This window comes from Denticeps clupeoides, chromosome 6, assembly GCF_900700375.1.
Source record: "Denticeps clupeoides chromosome 6, fDenClu1.1, whole genome shotgun sequence".
NCBI classification, from domain to species: domain Eukaryota; kingdom Metazoa; phylum Chordata; class Actinopteri; order Clupeiformes; family Denticipitidae; genus Denticeps; species Denticeps clupeoides.
Window position 1 is genome coordinate 7,602,745 of NC_041712.1, and position 17,971 is coordinate 7,620,715.

Genomic DNA, 17,971 nt, shown 5'->3' on the forward strand with positions numbered 1-17,971 from the left:
TGATCTTTCCGTCTTTGGATGGAAGACACTGTATATTATTTCCAACAAAGACAGAATGAGCAGAGACCCCGTTCCAAGTTCATCATAAGCTTTTTAAAATTGTCTTTTTTGTGTGTAACAGTGTTGCTCACATTTTTAAGGGGGTTCCCCTTTTGTTTCCACGAGGTCATGAAAAGTTCTGGGGAAGAACGAGAGCCACTCAGAATAGAAGACTAATTTGCCCAGAACCCTACAGTTTTGGGGGGTTTGTGTCGACTGTGGTGTGGGGGGGTTGGATGCTTCCCTAAACCTCCCCACATGAGGTCAAAGGTGTGAGGCAGACCGAGGAGTGGTGGTAAGCGGATTTGCCACCAGCCTCTCTACGCAGTACAGGTTTTGTTGGTGGGATCTGCACAGCATTATTATTTTCAACCGTTTGCATATTCAGCTTTGTATTAGTTTCCCACTTTATAATACCAAGGACGAATTAACGTTAATAAGGAAGTGCTGTCTGCCCTGGGATTGTTTTAATTACAATAATTAATTGTTAGTGATCAACTGAGGGTCCCATCCGCCTGTAGTGTCGCTGTAGTCTGACACTCTAATTTAAGAACCTCTTAACCTATTCAGGCTGATCAAATCTAATTTAACCAAAGATGAAGCAGGTCAGTCTGAGGTCTACTGAAAGCGAATTGTGGAAGTGTAATAAACTAGTCAGAAAGAAAGAAATCCCGCACCAGCATTCATTCTTGGAAGTTTTAGAACGTTTGTCAACCTGTAAAATATCAAGATTAAAGGGCAAAATGCATTAGCTTAGCTCAAAGCCAGCAACTTTACTGTTTTATTGACCTCATCGAAAGAAAAACAGAGAGCGGGGTCGGCGGGCCGTTTTTTAGTGACATTCCTCACTGCGGGGGGGACGAGGACAGCAGTGGAAATCCGTCACTGAGCAAATGTGGCACCAGAAGGCAGAGCTCAGACCACAGACAAGCAAATGAAGCGGGTCTCCCCTTTCTAACCCTGTTCTTTATTAGTCTAGACACAAGAGCACCGGGCAAGATGGTGAAAATATCATATATATATATATATATATATATATTTTTTTTTTTTTTTTTTTTTTTTTAATACATAGCTTGGGTTAACATGGGTTGCTGGTAGGGTACCCATGCATTTAAATGAGGTATTTAAAATCAACAGCTAAATTATATATAAAATATGTGTGTGTGTGTGTGTGTGTATTTATGTATGCATGTATGTATAAACACATATAACTCTACCAGCAAACCCAAGTTAAGAACCAATTCAAAAGGAAAAGTGCATTTATATTTAACCAGCCTGCAAGAGGGGCTGTTTTATCGGAGTTCACTAAGATTGATGGAACCTGGTTTTGATATTTAATGATTATTTCATCGCTGAGCTGCTGCTAAAATAAAAGTGCGTCGTGATTGTGAGCGTCACGCAGCGAACAGGTCGTACCGAACACCAACACAGATGCTCGTGTTTTCTCCTGCGTGCTAATTCGCTTTAGATAAGGCCGCCGTTTGCCGGCTCGCTGCTCGGACCGGGGGGCAGTTTGTTGGTCAGTTTGCGGCCTTTTCCCCCCCAAATGGGTCGAGTTAGAGCCCATTAGAGGATCATTAATGGGCTGTTGGTGCCATTTCTCTCACCTGACGAGGCGGAGACGCGTGCAGCATTTTAACGCCGAGAACCTTTATTTAAAGCGTATTATGTTGTATTTAAAGGTTATTGAGTTGTGACGTACCTACTACAGCGAAGTGTTCGTCTAACTTTTTTTTAGAATTATCCTCTTAATAGTGAAAAAAAAAAACACAATTTAACACATTTTCACATCCGGGTCCTGTGATTTCCTCGACAAAGTCCATATACATCCAATGTCATGTAGTTTAATTAAAACCGCGTATGACGATGGACAGATTTTTTTTATGAACTGAAATTCATTTTAAGTTCTATACAGAACGATTCGGGTGTGGCCAGAAATGAATAATTTATTAATATGTGCCGGAGGGACTGGCATACAAAACTCGCCGCAGAATCGAATCGATCTGTTGCAGACACAACATCAGTCTCTAACTGCGCATTTTTTTCTTGTTTTATTTTATTTTGGAAACAAGCAAGAGTGTTCGATCGCAAATTGTTCGATAACGAGATTTTAATATTACGAAACGCGCGACACCCACTAACCCAATTACTGTCCGCCCGGCTCCCGCCCGCCCGCCCGGTCTGTTTTGCCCCCCGCGGCCTTTTGGCGCAGATGGTGCGGAACTTTCCTCCTCTCTGTTTTCTCAGCCACCTCGCGGTACCAGATCTCTCGCCCCCACGCTGCGTCCCCGTGTTTGGACAACTGGGCGACTCTCCGCACCAAATTGCCCGCGGTCTCGGCCGGCCCCGCCGCGGCGTGTTTACGCGCCCTGCCCGCCCGCCCCCTCCTGCGGCCGGGGGGGCTTTATAAACCGCGGTGCGCTCCGGAGCTCCATTGTGAGGATCGCCGCCGCCGCGCTAGCTGCGTTCTCTCTCTCTCGTTCTCCGAGGAACCGGGAATAAACATGAACTCCGTCTGTCTGGCCGCGAAGCCCGCGTCCTACGCCGCGGCTCCCCGTCCGCTGTCCGCCTGGGCGGCACCGCAGAGGTAAGAACCGACGCGTTACCTGCAGCCGGCACCTGTGGACAATATTCGCGGATAATTATTACGCGTGATATTAACCATGCGGAGTGACGTCATCGCGTCGTCGTTCAGAAAAGACGTTCATCTAACCGCGTGTGCCTCCCTTTCCGCAGCCCGGCCGTCCTGTGGAGACCCTGGCTGCGCAGCAGCGACCCCCGCGCCGCATGCAGGAGGAGCAGACTGGCTTGTGTAAGATCCCCATTTTTTTCTCTTAAGATGATGCAGATACGGGGTGTTCAGTAAAGGGGTTCGGAGCATTTCGGTAAACCAGCGTGAGGGTGAAAGCCCTGGCGAGGGGGACAGAGATACGGGGTGTTCAGTAAAGGGGTTCGGAGCATTTCGGTAAACCAGCATGAGGGTGAAAGCCCTGGCCAGGGGGACAGAGATACGGGGTGTACAGTAAAGGGGTTCGGAGCATTTCGGTAAACCAGCGTGAGGGTGAAAGCCCTGGCGAGGGGGACAGAGATATGGGGTGTTCAGTAAAGGGGTTCGGAGCATTTCGGTAAACCAGCGTGAGGGTGAAAGCCCTGGCGAGGGGGACAGAGATATGGGGTGTACAGTAAAGGGGTTCGGAGCATTTTGGTAAACCAGCATGAGGGTGAAAGCCCTGGCCAGGGGGACAGACGGGCATGTGGTGAGCATTAGTGAGCGGCGCGTCGCACCAGAAGGTGTGACCGCCGGGCCGCTGGCCCGACACCGAGCCACTCGGGCTGCCCGCGGGCCATATGGCGCCGCCTCCACCGGGCCGGGCACCGAGGTGTAAGAAGCGGGGAGGGGAGGGGAGGGGAGCGGGCTCTCCGAGTGAGCGTTCCCCAGAAACTAGCCAAAACGGACACCTCTTCCTCCCCCGCCGCCAGCAGCCCGGCCAGTTTCCCACAGGATACGGCCGGCCCGACGCCTCCTCGGCTGTCACGGCTTTTTAAGCCAACATCCTGCCTCCCAGGTGCTCCTGCCGCAGCCGCCGCGCTTGGCACCATCTCGGCTCCTGCTAAACATTTGGCAGGAAGTTGCGCTAGAGACGCCTCGGGGCGGATTAGGGCTTTCTTTCTCTGTGGACTCACGCCCCTGTTCTCCTCTTTACAGCCCTACAGCAGACCCGCCGCGCCGGGCGTGGCCGACGGCAAGGCGCAGTCTTTCCAGCACCCCGTCAGGTCAGTATCTCTCTCCCACCCCGCTGGTCGCCTTCTGGCGTCTGTGGGCTCCGTACGGGCACGGCGGCTCTTACTCGCGCCTCGGGGAATGCCCACTACCGCAAAATTCCACTTCCGCCGCTTGGGCGGTCGTGCGCGTGCGTTTTTTTGACCCAGTTTCTCAATATCTTCTGCTTCTGCGCCAACAGACTCTTCTGGCCCAAGTCAAAGTCATTCGACTATCTGTACAGCGACGGCGAGGCGCTGCTCAGGAACTTCCCCGTCCAGGCAACCATCAACTTTTACGAGGAGTCCGACAGTGAGGAGGAGGAGGATGAGGAAGAGCCGGAGGAAGACGAGATGCGGCAATCGGACAGCCAGTCCGAGCAGTGTGTCAAGGCGTCGCCTCGCTTCACCAGCTACAACTGACAACCACGGACGTTCAGAAGGTGGCTGTGGAATCTGGAGAGTGGAAACACTCGTGTTTTATGGAAGTTCCCCTCTAGGAAAAGGTTCTCTTGGAAGCGAGCAAATCCCACATTGGGATGGTTTGCTTTGTCTGCTATTCATCTCAGGACTTGGACGTGCTGTCCATTTAGATAACATTTATATTTTAATTTATGTATGTAAATATATCTAAATATATGTATTTATCTATTTTTTTTACTTTTGTACATTGTTCACTGTTATTTAAATATATATTATGAAAAAAAAAAAAACTTCCTGTTGTCTGGTTTTATTTTCTGTTTAAAAGGGCTTTGTTGTGCTCTCTCTCACTCTGCTCACATTGTTTTGATCCTTTTGATGTTGGGGGACCTGCTCTCTGTCTTCTCACTTCACGCGAGGGGCGATCTGATAGGGTGTAAGTGGGAATGTCCTGGCCGGAATGCCGTCAGACTCGGGATCTGGCTCAGTCACACCCCCACAGGCGGTGACCTCTTTACACGTCGCTGGCTAATGCACTGTTTACGAACTGATCCGCTCCTAAATGACTGAATATGCTTTACAACAGTCTCTTTGTGTATTTGTCTATGTAATGTTCAAGACATTGGGCCAATTTGGAAATGTTTATCCATGAAAAAGACATAAAATGGGTTTAAATTGAAGATTAATAAATAATTACTGACAAAGTTTGAAATGATGATGTAGTCAAACTCACATTTGCTGATGCACTTGATACTCTACTAGCATGAAGCAATTTTATTGCTCCTCTGTGCAATCAGATTCCAGTAGTGGTAACTGTTACGTACAGTTTATGTGTACGTACACACACACACACACACACACACATGCAGAGCTGGGATCTGAGTTTCAATGATGAATGATACACTGCTCAAAAACAGTTGAATGTGCTGACAACAAAATCACACAAAAATTATCAACCCATGGAGGTCTGGATTTGGAGTCACACTCAAAATTAAAGTGGAAAAACCCACCACAGGCTGATTTAACTTTGATGTAATGTCCTTAAAACCAGTCAAAACAAGGCTCAGTAGTGGGTGTGGCCCTACAATGCCTGGACATGCTCCTGATGAGGTGGCGAATGGTCTCCTGAGGGATCTCCTCCCAGACCTGGACTAAAGCATCCGCCAACTCCTGGACAGTCTGGTGCCATGTGGCGTTGGTGGATGGAGTGAGACATGATGTCCCTGATGTGCTAAGTTGGATTCAGGTCTGGGGAACGGGCGGGCCAGTCCATAGCATCAATGCCTTCGCCTTGCAGGAACTGCTGACGCACTCCAGCCACATGAGGTCTAGTATTGTCTTGCATTAGGAGGAACTCAGGGCCAACCGCACCAGCATATGGTCTCACAAGGGGTCTGAGGATCTCATCTCGGTACCTAATGGCAGTCAGGCTACCTCTGACAAGCACCAAGAGGGCTGTGCGGCCCCCAAAGAAATGTCACCCCACACCATTACAGACTAATGGGCAAACTGGTCATGCTGGAGGATGTTGCAGGCAGCAGAACATTCTCCACGGTGTCTCAAGTCTGTCACATGTGCTCAGTGTGAAGCTGATTTCATCTGTGAAGTGGACAGGACGCCAGTGGCGTATTTGACAATCATGGGGGCTGTAAGCACAACCCCCACCTCTGGACATCGGGCCCTCATCTGTTTCTGACTGTTTGCACAGACACATTTGTGGCCTGCTGGAGGTCATTTTGTAAGGCTCTGGAAGTGGTCCTCCTGCAGAACCACGCCTTTATTCGGGACATCTTGCTAATGGCCTATAATTTCCACCTGTTGTGTATTCAATTTGCACAACAGCATGTGACGTTGATCGTCAATCAGTGTCCACTTCCTAAGTGGACAGTTAAATTGACTTGGAGTTACATTGTGTTGTTTAAGTGTTCCCTTTACTGTCTTATTGCATTGTATTTTAAAGCACTTAAGTAAGTCACTCTGGATAAGGTCGTCTGCCATATGATATAAATGTAAATGGTAGCTGGTAGTTGTGTAGGAGACCAGGAGACCACAAAATATCAGGTTCAAACCCCACACACTACCATTGTGTCCCTGAGCATGACACTGTAACCTGAGTGTCTCCAGGGGAACTGTCCCTCTAACTACTGGTTGTAAGTCGCTCTGGAGAAGAACGTCTGCTGCATAACGTAAAAATACAACATGAACAATGTCTTTAATTCAATTTCTTAATTTACTATATTTAAATACACATTTCCTTTCCTGGACTGTATTTCCTGTCACTAACAGAAACAACGTTGGGGGGCGCCCAACTGAGATGCAGAATCAGGGACCCTCAGAAATGGCTCATTTGACAGAAATCAAAGCCGCGAGGAAACGAAGCACAGCACCCTGGGAAATGAAGTCTGTGTGTATAAGGTGTGGCATGAGCAGTGAAAACATTGCGTTATTTGCGTAATTTCTGAATATTTTTAATCGGACGCATTTTGGCCCGATTAAAATGTTCTCCGAAATATTTACTCCCCCCGACACATTTATGCCTTCGTGCTACGAATCGAGACGATAGAGCGCTACTCACGTATACAAAAAAAACTACGATACCCAGCATACATTGCGAATGAAAAGCGTTGTTTTAAGCATCTAACAAAATCTTCTGCATCGCCATTGGCTGCAAACGTTGCGGTGTTTGTTCCTATTGGTTAACCTACATATCTGTCAGCTCAGTATGTGACTCATGTGGGCGCTCCGCTGCTGAAAATAGGGATGAAATGGAAAGGCAGTGGAAATAGGGAGGAAGGTAGGGGTTTCTTGTTTGGTATGTATTTTTTATTTCTAAACGTGGAACTAGTTAATTCTTTATACTACCTGTTGGCCAAAACTGGACCTGTAGTAAAAATCTAGCCTGTTCTCCGACGACGACGGTCCCCTTAATCAGAAACACGAACTCAAGTCTTTATAAATATTTTATTTGCTTTGTGTCTATAAAAACGGCCATAAACGCAACGATTTTCTTGATTTAAAGCGGTGTCAATTAATTAGTTATAAAGTGCATATAAAACAATAGTTTTTCAATTGACTGCGATTACAGAATATTTAGGGTGATCTGTTGGAAGAAAGAAACGGGGGCATTAGCCCAATTTTACCCACATTTATTTTTGTATTTCTCATCCGCTTCACGAGTCAGCGATTTGCTATGCTCAGCGCGCAGTCCTCGTAGTTTCTTCACATCTTTGAGGTGTGGAGCTTTTTGTGCCGCTCGGTATTTATATTTTAGGCCCTGGCGAGCGTAATTGTGCCGCTACTCCTACAACGCAGCTCGGCGCATCTCCCTTCGGGGAAATTTAACCCGGTTTCCATGGGAACCGCCCCCCGCATCAGATTTATGGCGGAAATTGATCAAAGTGTATCGTGACGACGGTCGGTGAAACGTGGGAGAGGCGACAGTTTCAACTCCACATCGGAGTCCTAGGTGTTCCATTATTCGACAGAAAGAACGCAGATGGAATGACACCCCCTCTTTTTCCCCCCAAAGGTCACATCCGAGTTTGAGTAGAAGGGTGGCAGCATGGCTGCTGGTGAGTAATAAAATTCATTCCTTTGTTTCCCGGTGTGACATATCAGTTTCATGTTGGTGTCTGAGACACAACGCTGTTCAGCTTCTGAACGGTTGGGAGTGTTTGTGCTCATGCATGAATTCTAAAATGTGGCACAAATAAAGGGAAGTGGGACATACAGACAGGGCACGCGAGGGATGTCTCATCTCGATCCCGGTGGCGTTTCATAATCACAGCCCCCACGAAGTAGTATTAAACGCATACGCAACTACATCCAAGGTTTGAGTCTGTGATTTTGCGTCTTCTCTCCAGCGTTCCTGGATGGGAAAGACGCACACTCTCTCCTGAAGCGCTTTCCGCGGGCCAATGGCTTCCTGGAGGAGTTCCGCCCGGGCAACATCGAGCGCGAGTGCATGGAGGAGAGCTGCAGCTTCGAGGAGGCAAACGAGGTGTTCGAGAACAAGGAGCTCACGGTGAGTTAATACCTTGATGTTGTAGATGTTCTTGTTTTTTTTTTTTTTTTTACTTTCTTGTATGTTGAAGAATTAGTTTTTTTTTTTTTTTTTTTTTTTGTAGATGCAGTTCTGGAAGAAACGCAACGTTTACACCGTGAGCAGCAATGCAGAGACGCGCTCTGAGCGCACAGACACTGTCTACATGGTGGTCCCCCTCCTGGGCGTGGCCCTCCTCATCATCATTGCGCTCTTCCTCATATGGCGTTGCCAGCTACAGAAAGCGACGCGCCGGAGGCCCGCTTACACACAGAACCGCTACCTGGGCAGCCGAAACTCGCGCAGCCTCCCGCGCATCCTGGTGCACCGGGACACGCCCTCGCACTCGGACAACGCCCACTCTGCCCCCATGGCCGAGTCCTTCAGTCGGCCCACCGTGGTGATTAGTGGGGTGGAAAGAGGCGCCGCCGCTCCCCAGGAGCACCACCACCACCACCCGCCCAACAGCCGCTCCCTGTACGTGCAGGACTCCTCCGCCTCGGTTGCCTCGCGCCTGTCGGGCGCCACTCCGCCGCCGTCCTACGAGGAGGTGACGGGTCACCTGGAGAGCAGCAGTGACGAGACCTCTGCCCCTTACAGCGACCCGCCACCGAAGTACGAGGAGATAATAAAGGAGAAGTAAGCTGAAAGGAAGAAGTGGGTCCACTTCACGCCTCTGATCCTTCCTTGCCGTCTGTGTCATGAATTTAGGGCGTGGTCTCGTGCATTTTGTGACCTTGTATTTTTTTTTTTGATTTGCCGTGGGAGGCCAGACTGGTATGCCTCCATCCTTCCTTCCATCTTTTTGCACCACCTCCTGTCCCCCACCTTCCTGAAGGCGGTTTTCACTCACGTGTCCTAATGCTTCAACCTGGGCCTTAACAAGGAACGATACATACGATACAACGAGACATAAAGACTCCACCAGCACCAAATTTCCAAGTCCTGACCGCCGGGTGGAACTGGCGCGTGAATGTGGCATCAGGGCGAAGCGCTGCACGGGATCACCAAAAGTAGATGAGTTGGTTTTGCCAAAAAAAAAAAAAAAATGCACAGAAAGGCGATCGAACGTGTCTGTAAAATCATAGTCCACAAAAAGGAGAAGGTCGATCAGAGAAAAAGGCTTCTGTTATGTATTGGCCAGTTATCACATGTTTGCGATATTTCAATGTCCTGAAAAAATACCTATTATGATAATGTTGATATCTATAGATAAATGTTTCAAATACTAACAAGCTAATCCACGCTCACAAGATATACCTTTACTTAGTAACTGCTTACATTTTTCCTTGCACTTTGGCTGCCCTGATAAATCAGAATCCCAAAAATTAGTAATGTGACCAATATGCAACACACACACACACACACTTAAGAGCACATCAGTGGTAATCAGACTTGGGGTAGCAGTTTTGAAAGTGGGTTCTGGGTTAAACCAATCATTGGGGGGGGGCTTTTTATTAAGGGCCCCTGGGTGCAAAAATGCTTGCTTTAAATCTCTTAACTGGATATGCCTGTTATCCTAGATTCTCGCAAACTCAGAGCACAATCAATAGAAATCTACATTCCAGCGCGCTATATTTCTTTCTCCTCGGGCAGATATCTGTACCTGTTGCGTATCTTGACTGTTTACAGATTCTCTTTTTTTATATAATGACCAACTACGTTTGTACAGAGCGTTAGGCACTAGTTTTTCACCGGGTGCTATACTGTTGCTTGTCTCGCCGTCTCTTCTGCGTTTTAACCGTCTGACTGTAGCCGAAGTTGAAATGTGCGTGTGTGTACCAGCCAAACAGAATTAAAAAACCTATAATAGTGTTTCAGCTCAGGTGTTGCCAGCCGCACTGCATTACCAACTTTACTTCACACTGCCAACAAACGTAGAGTTACAGTAGGATTTATGAGGGTGATGATGATGACGATGGTATCTCCTATTAGCTGTGATCTCAGTCATGGGGATTGGGTGGAAACTGGGGCCTCAGGGTGACCTTGTGTTTAGGTGTCGCCTTCCTTTGCATCTTTGATTGTGGAGTAGCCAACATGCTGAATTTGTGTTTGACCCTGAGCCGCAGTCCTTTGAGATCTTGGCAGCATGTTGCCATGAGGTTTGATATATTGATGCCTGAGAACTCATCGATCGTTCTGCACACCGACTGACTCTTTGCTTCCCCTCAGTGCTGCAGTGTTGCCAGATTGGGTAAATTTGAATTAGATCTTTTGGGCGAAACACATTTCTTATTTAAGTGTGTTGCATTAGGTAGATAGTTTTGGCATTTTTGTGTGAATTGTTTGGGTGATTTGGGGCTGAAACAGTCATGTATCTGGCAACACTGCCCACAGGACCAACAAAAGGAAATAACGTGTGCAATGTCTCACTGTGCTAAAATAATATTTTCACATGTACAGGTAGATATGTGTGTGTGTGTGTGTGTGTGTGTATTTGTAAATACTTGAATGTATGACACTGCATATTTTTTGTTTTTTACTGTACAAAGCCCTGAGAATTTGTTTTTGGGCTGTAATGGGCCTGGACAGCCGCACTGTCACATAGGCCTGTGACCTGTGTCTTATAAACTGCCAAAACACTCACTGAAGACTCATGTTTGTGTATAATTGCATGGCATTATTTATTTTGGCCATTTGTTGTTCTCTGTAATTCTGTTTTTATTCAGCATCTTTTATGTGATATTCATATGTAACATAATATAAAGTATTTGTTTTTTAGTTTCCTAACACTAAGGAGCATAAAGAATTTTAATTTTGTTTTCCCCAAACATAAGAAACAGTGTGGTCTGTTTCTTTTAACCTAAATACCCATGTGTGTGTATGCATATATATAAATATATGGTACTTTCCAGTTTATCATTTATTGATGCATGAGTGTACTGGTTCATAACTGATTAGTTATTTTCTTTTTTGCTGTCAATAGAGGTGATCACTTAAATGCGCTGAAAGTTCATGAATTATTTAGTTCAAGGTTGTTGTTCCTGACATTCATATCTGTTTCTTTTTTTTTTTTGCTTTACAATGGGCTCCCACTGCAACAAGCTTTTCCAAAGAAAAAAAGACACACCGTTACAGCCCAGTGTGGATGAAAAAAAAAAGAGAATTATTCGGTGGTTGCCTTTGAGGTTTAGTCTTCCACCATTTTCCTCGCTCTGTCTCTATCAACATTCACCAATGTACTGTGCTCAGAAGAATATAAATTCATATCTGAGTGAAATGTCATAACTACAAACAGTGCTAATACATCCTTAGATTTTTTATTTATTTTGAATGTACAAATACTGCTTATTGTGCCAAATGTATTAATTACACAAGACCATACATCACTTTTTAATTCCTTTTCAAATTACTTGTTGATATTGTGTTTCAGATGAAGAAGTTCTGTTATTATTGCCTTGAAGTTGTCATCCTTGGGGATCTCCACTTATTAAAATGCAAATGAAGTTGTGTCAGTATGGATATAAAATGTGTGCAATTTATATTTTATTTCTTCCATATCATATAATATGAAATTTATGCCTACTAAACCTATGAAGGTTTTTTTTAATGATTTTTCAGTATGCTGCTGCAGACTATGTTACATCCGAAAGACACTCAATAGATGAACTGTTTATGTGCAAGAGTGTCAGTACCAAGCTTTGTCTCTGTGGTCAAATTCTTTGAAGTTATAATACTGTTGGTAGAATTTTACTTTCAAAATGGCATCTACTGCACTGTCCTGCCAGTTTGTGCACTCAGCAGTATCTTGCATTTTCTTTCACTCACTTGTCTTTCACTTGAGTAAATCTTTATAAGTGCCAAAACTATCTTGTCTGTGAAAGCACTGATGAATTCCCTTTGTAATTATATTAAATTGTTTTATCCATTAAGAATCTGTTGTGTTTTGACAACCAACCCATGACAGAAGTAACCAATGAACAGATCTTTTAACAAACCTGTGTAGATGGAGCTTTGGACATGAAATGAAACAACTGTTGCATTTTCTCTAGATAGAGGTGCATGGTTAGCGTTGCTTTAGTTTGCGATGGTTCCATGGAAATTAACATGCGGATGTTTCATAACAAACTGACATTTTTGAACACATTGCTAGTTGTAGATATGTTATAATGTTTTGCAGAATCGTAGGACTGCGGTCAATGTATACAGGGAGAGCAGAATTATTAGGCAAATGAGTATTTTGTCCACATCATCCTCTTCATGCATGTTGTCTTACTCCAAGCTGTATAGGCTCGAAAGCCTACTACCAATTAAGCATATTAGGTGATGTGCATCTCTGTAATGAGAAGGGGTGTGGTCTAATGACATCAACACCCTATATCAGGTGTGCATAATTATTAGGCAACTTCCTTTCCTTTGGCAAAATGGGTCAAAAGAAGGACTTGACAGGCTCAGAAAAGTCAAAAATAGTGACATATTTTGCAGAGGGATGCAGCACTCTTAAAATTGCAAAGCTTCTGAAGCGTGATCATCGAACAATCAAGCGTTTCATTCAAAATAGTCAACAGGGTCGCAAGAAGCGTGTGGAAAAACCAAGGCGCAAAATAACTGCCCATAAACTGAGAAAAGTCAAGCGTGCAGCTGCCAAGATGCCACTTGCCACCAGTTTGGCCATATTTCAGAGCTGCAACATCACTGGAGTGCCCAAAAGCACAAGGTGTGCAATACTCAGAGACATGGCCAAGGTAAGAAAGGCTGAAAGACGACCACCACTGGACAAGACACACAAGCTGAAACATCAAGACTGGGCCAAGAAATATCTCAAGACAGATTTTTCTATGGTTTTATGGACTGATGAAATGAGAGTGAGTCTTGATGGGCCAGATGGATGGGCCCGTGGCTGGATTGGTAAAGGGCAGAGAGCTCCAGTCCGACTCAGACGCCAGCAAGGTGGAGGTGGAGTACTGGTTTGGGCTGGTATCATCAAAGATGAGCTTGTGGGGCCTTTTCGGGTTGAGGATGGAGTCAAGCTCAACTCCCAGTCCTACTGCCAGTTTCTGGAAGACACCTTCAAGCAGTGGTACAGGAAGAAGTCTGCATCCTTCAAGAAAAACATGATTTTCATGCAGGACAATGCTCCATCACACACGTCCAAGTACTCCACAGCGTGGCTGGCAAGAAAGGGTATAAAAGAAGAAAAACTAATGACATGGCCTCCTTGTTCACCTGATCTGAACCCCATTGAGAACCTGTGCTCCATCATCAAATGTGAGATTTACAAGGAGGGAAAACAGTACACCTCTCTGAACAGTGTCTGGGAGGCTGTGGTTGCTGCTGCACGCAATGTTGATGGTGAACAGATCAAAACACTAACAGAATCCATGGATGGCAGGCTTTTGAGTGTCCTTGCAAAGAAAGGTGGTCGCTGATTTGTTTTTTGAATGTCAATGTATATTTGTGAATGTGGAGAGGTTATATTGGTTTCACTGGTAAAAATAAATAATTGAAATGGGTATATATTTGTTTTTTGTTAAGTTGCCTAATAATTATGCACAGTAATAGTCACCTGCACACACAAAATAGCTAAAAATAAAAACAAACTAAAAACTACTTCCAAAAACATTCAGCTTTGATATTAATGAGTTTTTTGGGTTCATTGAGAACATGGTTGTTGTTCAATAATAAAATGATTCCTCAAAAATACAACTTGCCTAATAATTCTGCACTCCCTGTAGAAGCAAAGAGGCTGGCAAGCACAAAGAAACGATACTGAGAAAATTGATGTACATTTAGCTGAAAGGTGTATTCCATCTCCAATGTCACACCTATCGTACATGATCACTCAAATAAGACTATCTGAATACTTGAGGATTATGATGTCATAATTCTATTATGGAAATTAAGAAATTTACACCTTATAGACAAGCCGACCAGACAACGACTTATAAGCAGCAATCTAAGGCCAATAGGAAGTTGCAGTTCGTAATGAAACTGGGGGGAAAATCCTGCCATGTTTTGATTTCATAATCACAGATATATGCAACATATGCAATGTATGAATTTGGAATTATTATGTTAGTACATTGCCTATATGTTGTATACATTTCACAAGAATTCTGGCTGATACTTGAATTTCATGAATGAACAGAATGTATCTTTTTTACACTAGTTTCATTATAATCATAATCCACTTTTTGTCATACTGGTCTGACGTGGCAAGGCAGGTGATCTGGAACGATGGCTGGACATGACAATGAAGAAGGACGCATACGCATGTCGTCACGAAACTAGTTTAATACTTGATGAACAGGACAGTGGTGACATCCAGTAAAATGAAACATGACCCGATGGGAACAGACACAAACAGGGCAGCTTTATACAATCTTACACAAGTGAACACGATCAGGAAACATTACAAAGGACCAACATGAAACTCCTTCCAGACTGGATCATGACATTTTTAATTCAACAATATTTTTATTGATTTTAAACAGGGATATGTTTGTCTTCTCCAAAGACAAACAGAACATAACATCTCTGAGCCACTGGGCGTGAGTCGATGATGTGGAATCCTTCCACTTGAATAAAAGAGAACAACTGGCCAGGAGTGTCGCAAAAGATAACAAACGCTGTTTAGCTTTGTTAGACACTTATCTTCCTCTTCAGTGATACCAAAAAGAGTGATCAGAGGGTCTGGTTCATGGTTGCATTTCAGTATGTACGACAAGGTTTTAAAAACATCCCTCCAGCATTTTTCCAAATTCGGGCATGTCCAGTACATATGAATAAGAGACGCCTCTCCGCTTTTACATTTATCACAGCAAGGATCAATGTCTGCGTAGAAACTGGAGAAATGAGCCCTGTGTACAACCTTAAACTGTAATAAAGAGTGGCGGGCACATAAGGATACTTGAATTCAGAGTATCCTCTGACAGTGACAAATTTAAATCTTTCTCCCAAGCAGTTTTAAATTCGGGGAAAATTCAATGTTAAAGAGCCAATGAAGTGTCTTACTTGCAGGTATCTGAAAGAATTGGGTAGGTTAAACCTTTCAGAAAGCTGTTCAAACGATGCAAACCTATGGTCAACAAACAGATCTTTGCAAAGCTTGATGCCCTTATTGTACCATTACTGAAACACTGAATCATGTAGAGAAGGTTGGAAGAGATGGTTAGAGACGATAGGACTGGACAGAGAGAAGCCCAGAAGAGAGTTACTCTTAGAGTAACGCAATTTCAATTCTCTGTATGTCCTGTACATAAAGCTGACTTTGACTATGACCATTGTGCTTTCTGAACTGAGCCCATACTCTCAAGGCATGCCTAATAACTGAATTGTTGATTGATTTAATTGAGGAGATGGGTAGTGCAGATCCAAGGAGTGCAGAGACAGAGAGATTTTTTACAGACTTTATCTCCATTTCCACCCAGGCAGGACGATTAGGTTGATTATGAAAATATGCCCAAAAGATGACAGATCGATTGTTTGCTGCCCAGTAGTAAAAACGAAAATTAGGCAGAGCTAAGCCGCCGTCTCTTTTAGATCTTTGAAGTAAGGACTTATTAAATCGTGGATGTTTACCTTTCCAAAGGTAAGAAGATATAATTGAATCTAAAGCACCAAAGTAAGATTTGGGAATAAAAACAGAAACAGACTGGGAAAGATATAAAAATATAGGAAGATTACTCATTTTAATGGTATTAATGCATCCCACCCAGGACATGGACAGTGGTGACCATTGTCCCAAGTCCTTTTTTGTTTGGCTCAACAACCTAATGAAATTGTCTTTAAAAAGGTGTTTATGTTTCCTTGTAATTGTAATACTGATAGGTAAACTGATTTTTCACTAGGTTGAAAGGAAAATTGTGCATACCAGTTGTTAGTGCTATATTATTTAGCAGAAAGAGTTCACTTTTGTGCAAATTCAACTTATATCCTGAAAAATGGCTAAATTCATTGAGCAATGACAGCACAGGTGTCAGGGAGGAGATTGGATTTGTTATAAAAAGTAGGTCATCTGCATGAAGGGAGACTGTTCTTCTCCCTGCCTCCAAATCCCAGATATGTCCCTACAACTGCGGAATGCAATTGCTAGTTGCTTAATGGCCAGATTAAAGAGTAATGGGCTAAGAGGACACCCCTGGCGAGTTCTCCGCTGAAGGCCGAATGGTTGAGACTGCTGAGCATTTGTCAGAACTGAGGCAATGGGGCTTAAATATAATAATTTAACCCAAGTGATAAAACTTCGGCCGAAATTGAATTTTTCTAAAGCCCTAAATAAATCAGATCATGACATTTTTAAACCAAACATATAACGTAATTTAGAATTTCCATGATGACACTTTTTATGAGTGAAATAAATTTCTATATTTGACTTTAAGAGTACAATTATATTAATTATAACTGAATACAAAAATATTTTGAATTTAAACCAGTATTCTATTTAAAAAAAACATATGCTATCATTTGCTATTTAATCAATATAAAGGCAGAAAAAGTAAATATAACTAAAAATTTACAGTACAGGTCAAAAGTTTGGACACACCTTCTCATTCACTGTGTTTTCTTTATTTTCATGACCATTTACGTTGGTAGATTCTCACTGAAGGCATCAAAACTATGAATGAACACATATGGAGTTATGTACTTAACAAAAAAAGGTGAAATAACTGAAAACATGTTTTATATTCTAGTTTCTTCTAAATAGCCGCCCTTTGCTCTGATTACTGCTTTGCACACTCTTGGCATTCTCTCGATGAGCTTCACATGAAATGCTTTTCCAACAGTCTTGAAGGAGTTCCCAGAGGTGTTTAGCACTTGTTGGCCCCTTTGCCTTCACTCTGCAGTCCAGCTCTCCCCAAACCATCTGGATTGGGTTCAGGTCCGGTGACTGTGGAGGCCAGGTTTCCACTTTTTGTTAAGTACATAACTCCACATGTGTTCATTCATAGTTTTGATGCCTTCAGTGAGAATCTACCAATGTAAATGGTCATGAAAATAAAGAAAACACATTGAATGAGGTGTGTCCAAACGTTTGGCCTGTGCTGTATATATCTTATTTAGCCCAAAATCACATACAGCATGGTCTCCGTGGTTCATGCCCACATACATCCACCCTTTCTGTACACAAGGAAAAACTAATGAGGGAGAGACCTTGCGATGGAGTGAGAGAAAAAGAAAGCCCCTTCCAGGGTAGAGTGAGCATGCAAAGAAGGGTTGCTATTGATTAGTCCCAGAAAACAGTCCAGTAGGGGTCAGGCTAAGGTTGGTATTGATTAATCCAACATTGTGCACTGGAGGTAAGGCCTGTCTATGCCCGAAAGGTGCCGCACAGTGCAGAGTAGTTCCAATCCATCCAGTGTTGCTTAATGCCGGGGAGCTCTTGTGCCGAAGGCTCATTCCACAGCCGACAATTTGAGGCCAGCAGTCAGGGGCCAACGTGCTCCGTGTTCAGGGGCCAGTGCTCGAATATTCCCACTTCGAACTTGCTTACTGAGGCTCTCGGCATCGTGCTCAGCCACGCGTCACCTCTAAAATATTACCTAGGCGTGCATCTGGCGAGCAGAGTGCTTATACGATTCCCAACGACGATTTCACTTATATCTCGATCAGGACTTTTTTTTTTTATTAAAGGATTTAAAACTTTTTTATATATATAAAAACAATGCAGTGACACAGCCAGTGCTTCTGCATTCATTGTTTAAAACCAGCATTAACCAGAAAGAACCAGGGCGACTGGATTCAGATTAAGTCGGCGGCGCCCCCTGGAGG

The 17,971-nt window shown here is 44.1% G+C and overlaps 2 protein-coding genes across 4 annotated transcripts; both read left to right on the forward strand.

Annotated features, from left to right (window-relative positions):
- Positions 1-2,417: 2,417 nt before the first annotated feature.
- On the forward strand, positions 2,418-4,478 carry ripply1 (ripply transcriptional repressor 1). Its single transcript, XM_028984480.1, has 4 exons — positions 2,418-2,626; positions 2,776-2,851; positions 3,746-3,813; positions 4,002-4,478. Exons 1-4 carry the CDS (start codon positions 2,544-2,546, stop codon positions 4,219-4,221), a joined length of 447 nt encoding a protein of 148 aa, XP_028840313.1. The 5' UTR covers positions 2,418-2,543; the 3' UTR covers positions 4,222-4,478.
- A 2,451-nt stretch (positions 4,479-6,929) lies between these two features.
- Positions 6,930-12,132, forward strand: prrg3 (proline rich and Gla domain 3). 3 transcript variants are annotated; one of them, XM_028983517.1, is made up of 4 exons: positions 6,930-7,012; positions 7,748-7,790; positions 8,082-8,242; positions 8,346-12,132. In XM_028983517.1, exons 2-4 carry the CDS (start codon positions 7,781-7,783, stop codon positions 8,901-8,903), a joined length of 729 nt encoding a protein of 242 aa, XP_028839350.1. In that variant the 5' UTR covers positions 6,930-7,012; positions 7,748-7,780; the 3' UTR covers positions 8,904-12,132. The 3 variants fall into 3 exon arrangements, with proteins under 3 accessions (XP_028839350.1, XP_028839349.1, XP_028839348.1); XM_028983515.1 differs by having other exon boundaries at positions 6,952-7,030; XM_028983516.1 differs by having other exon boundaries at positions 6,948-7,790.
- The last annotated feature ends 5,839 nt before the right edge of the window (positions 12,133-17,971 follow it).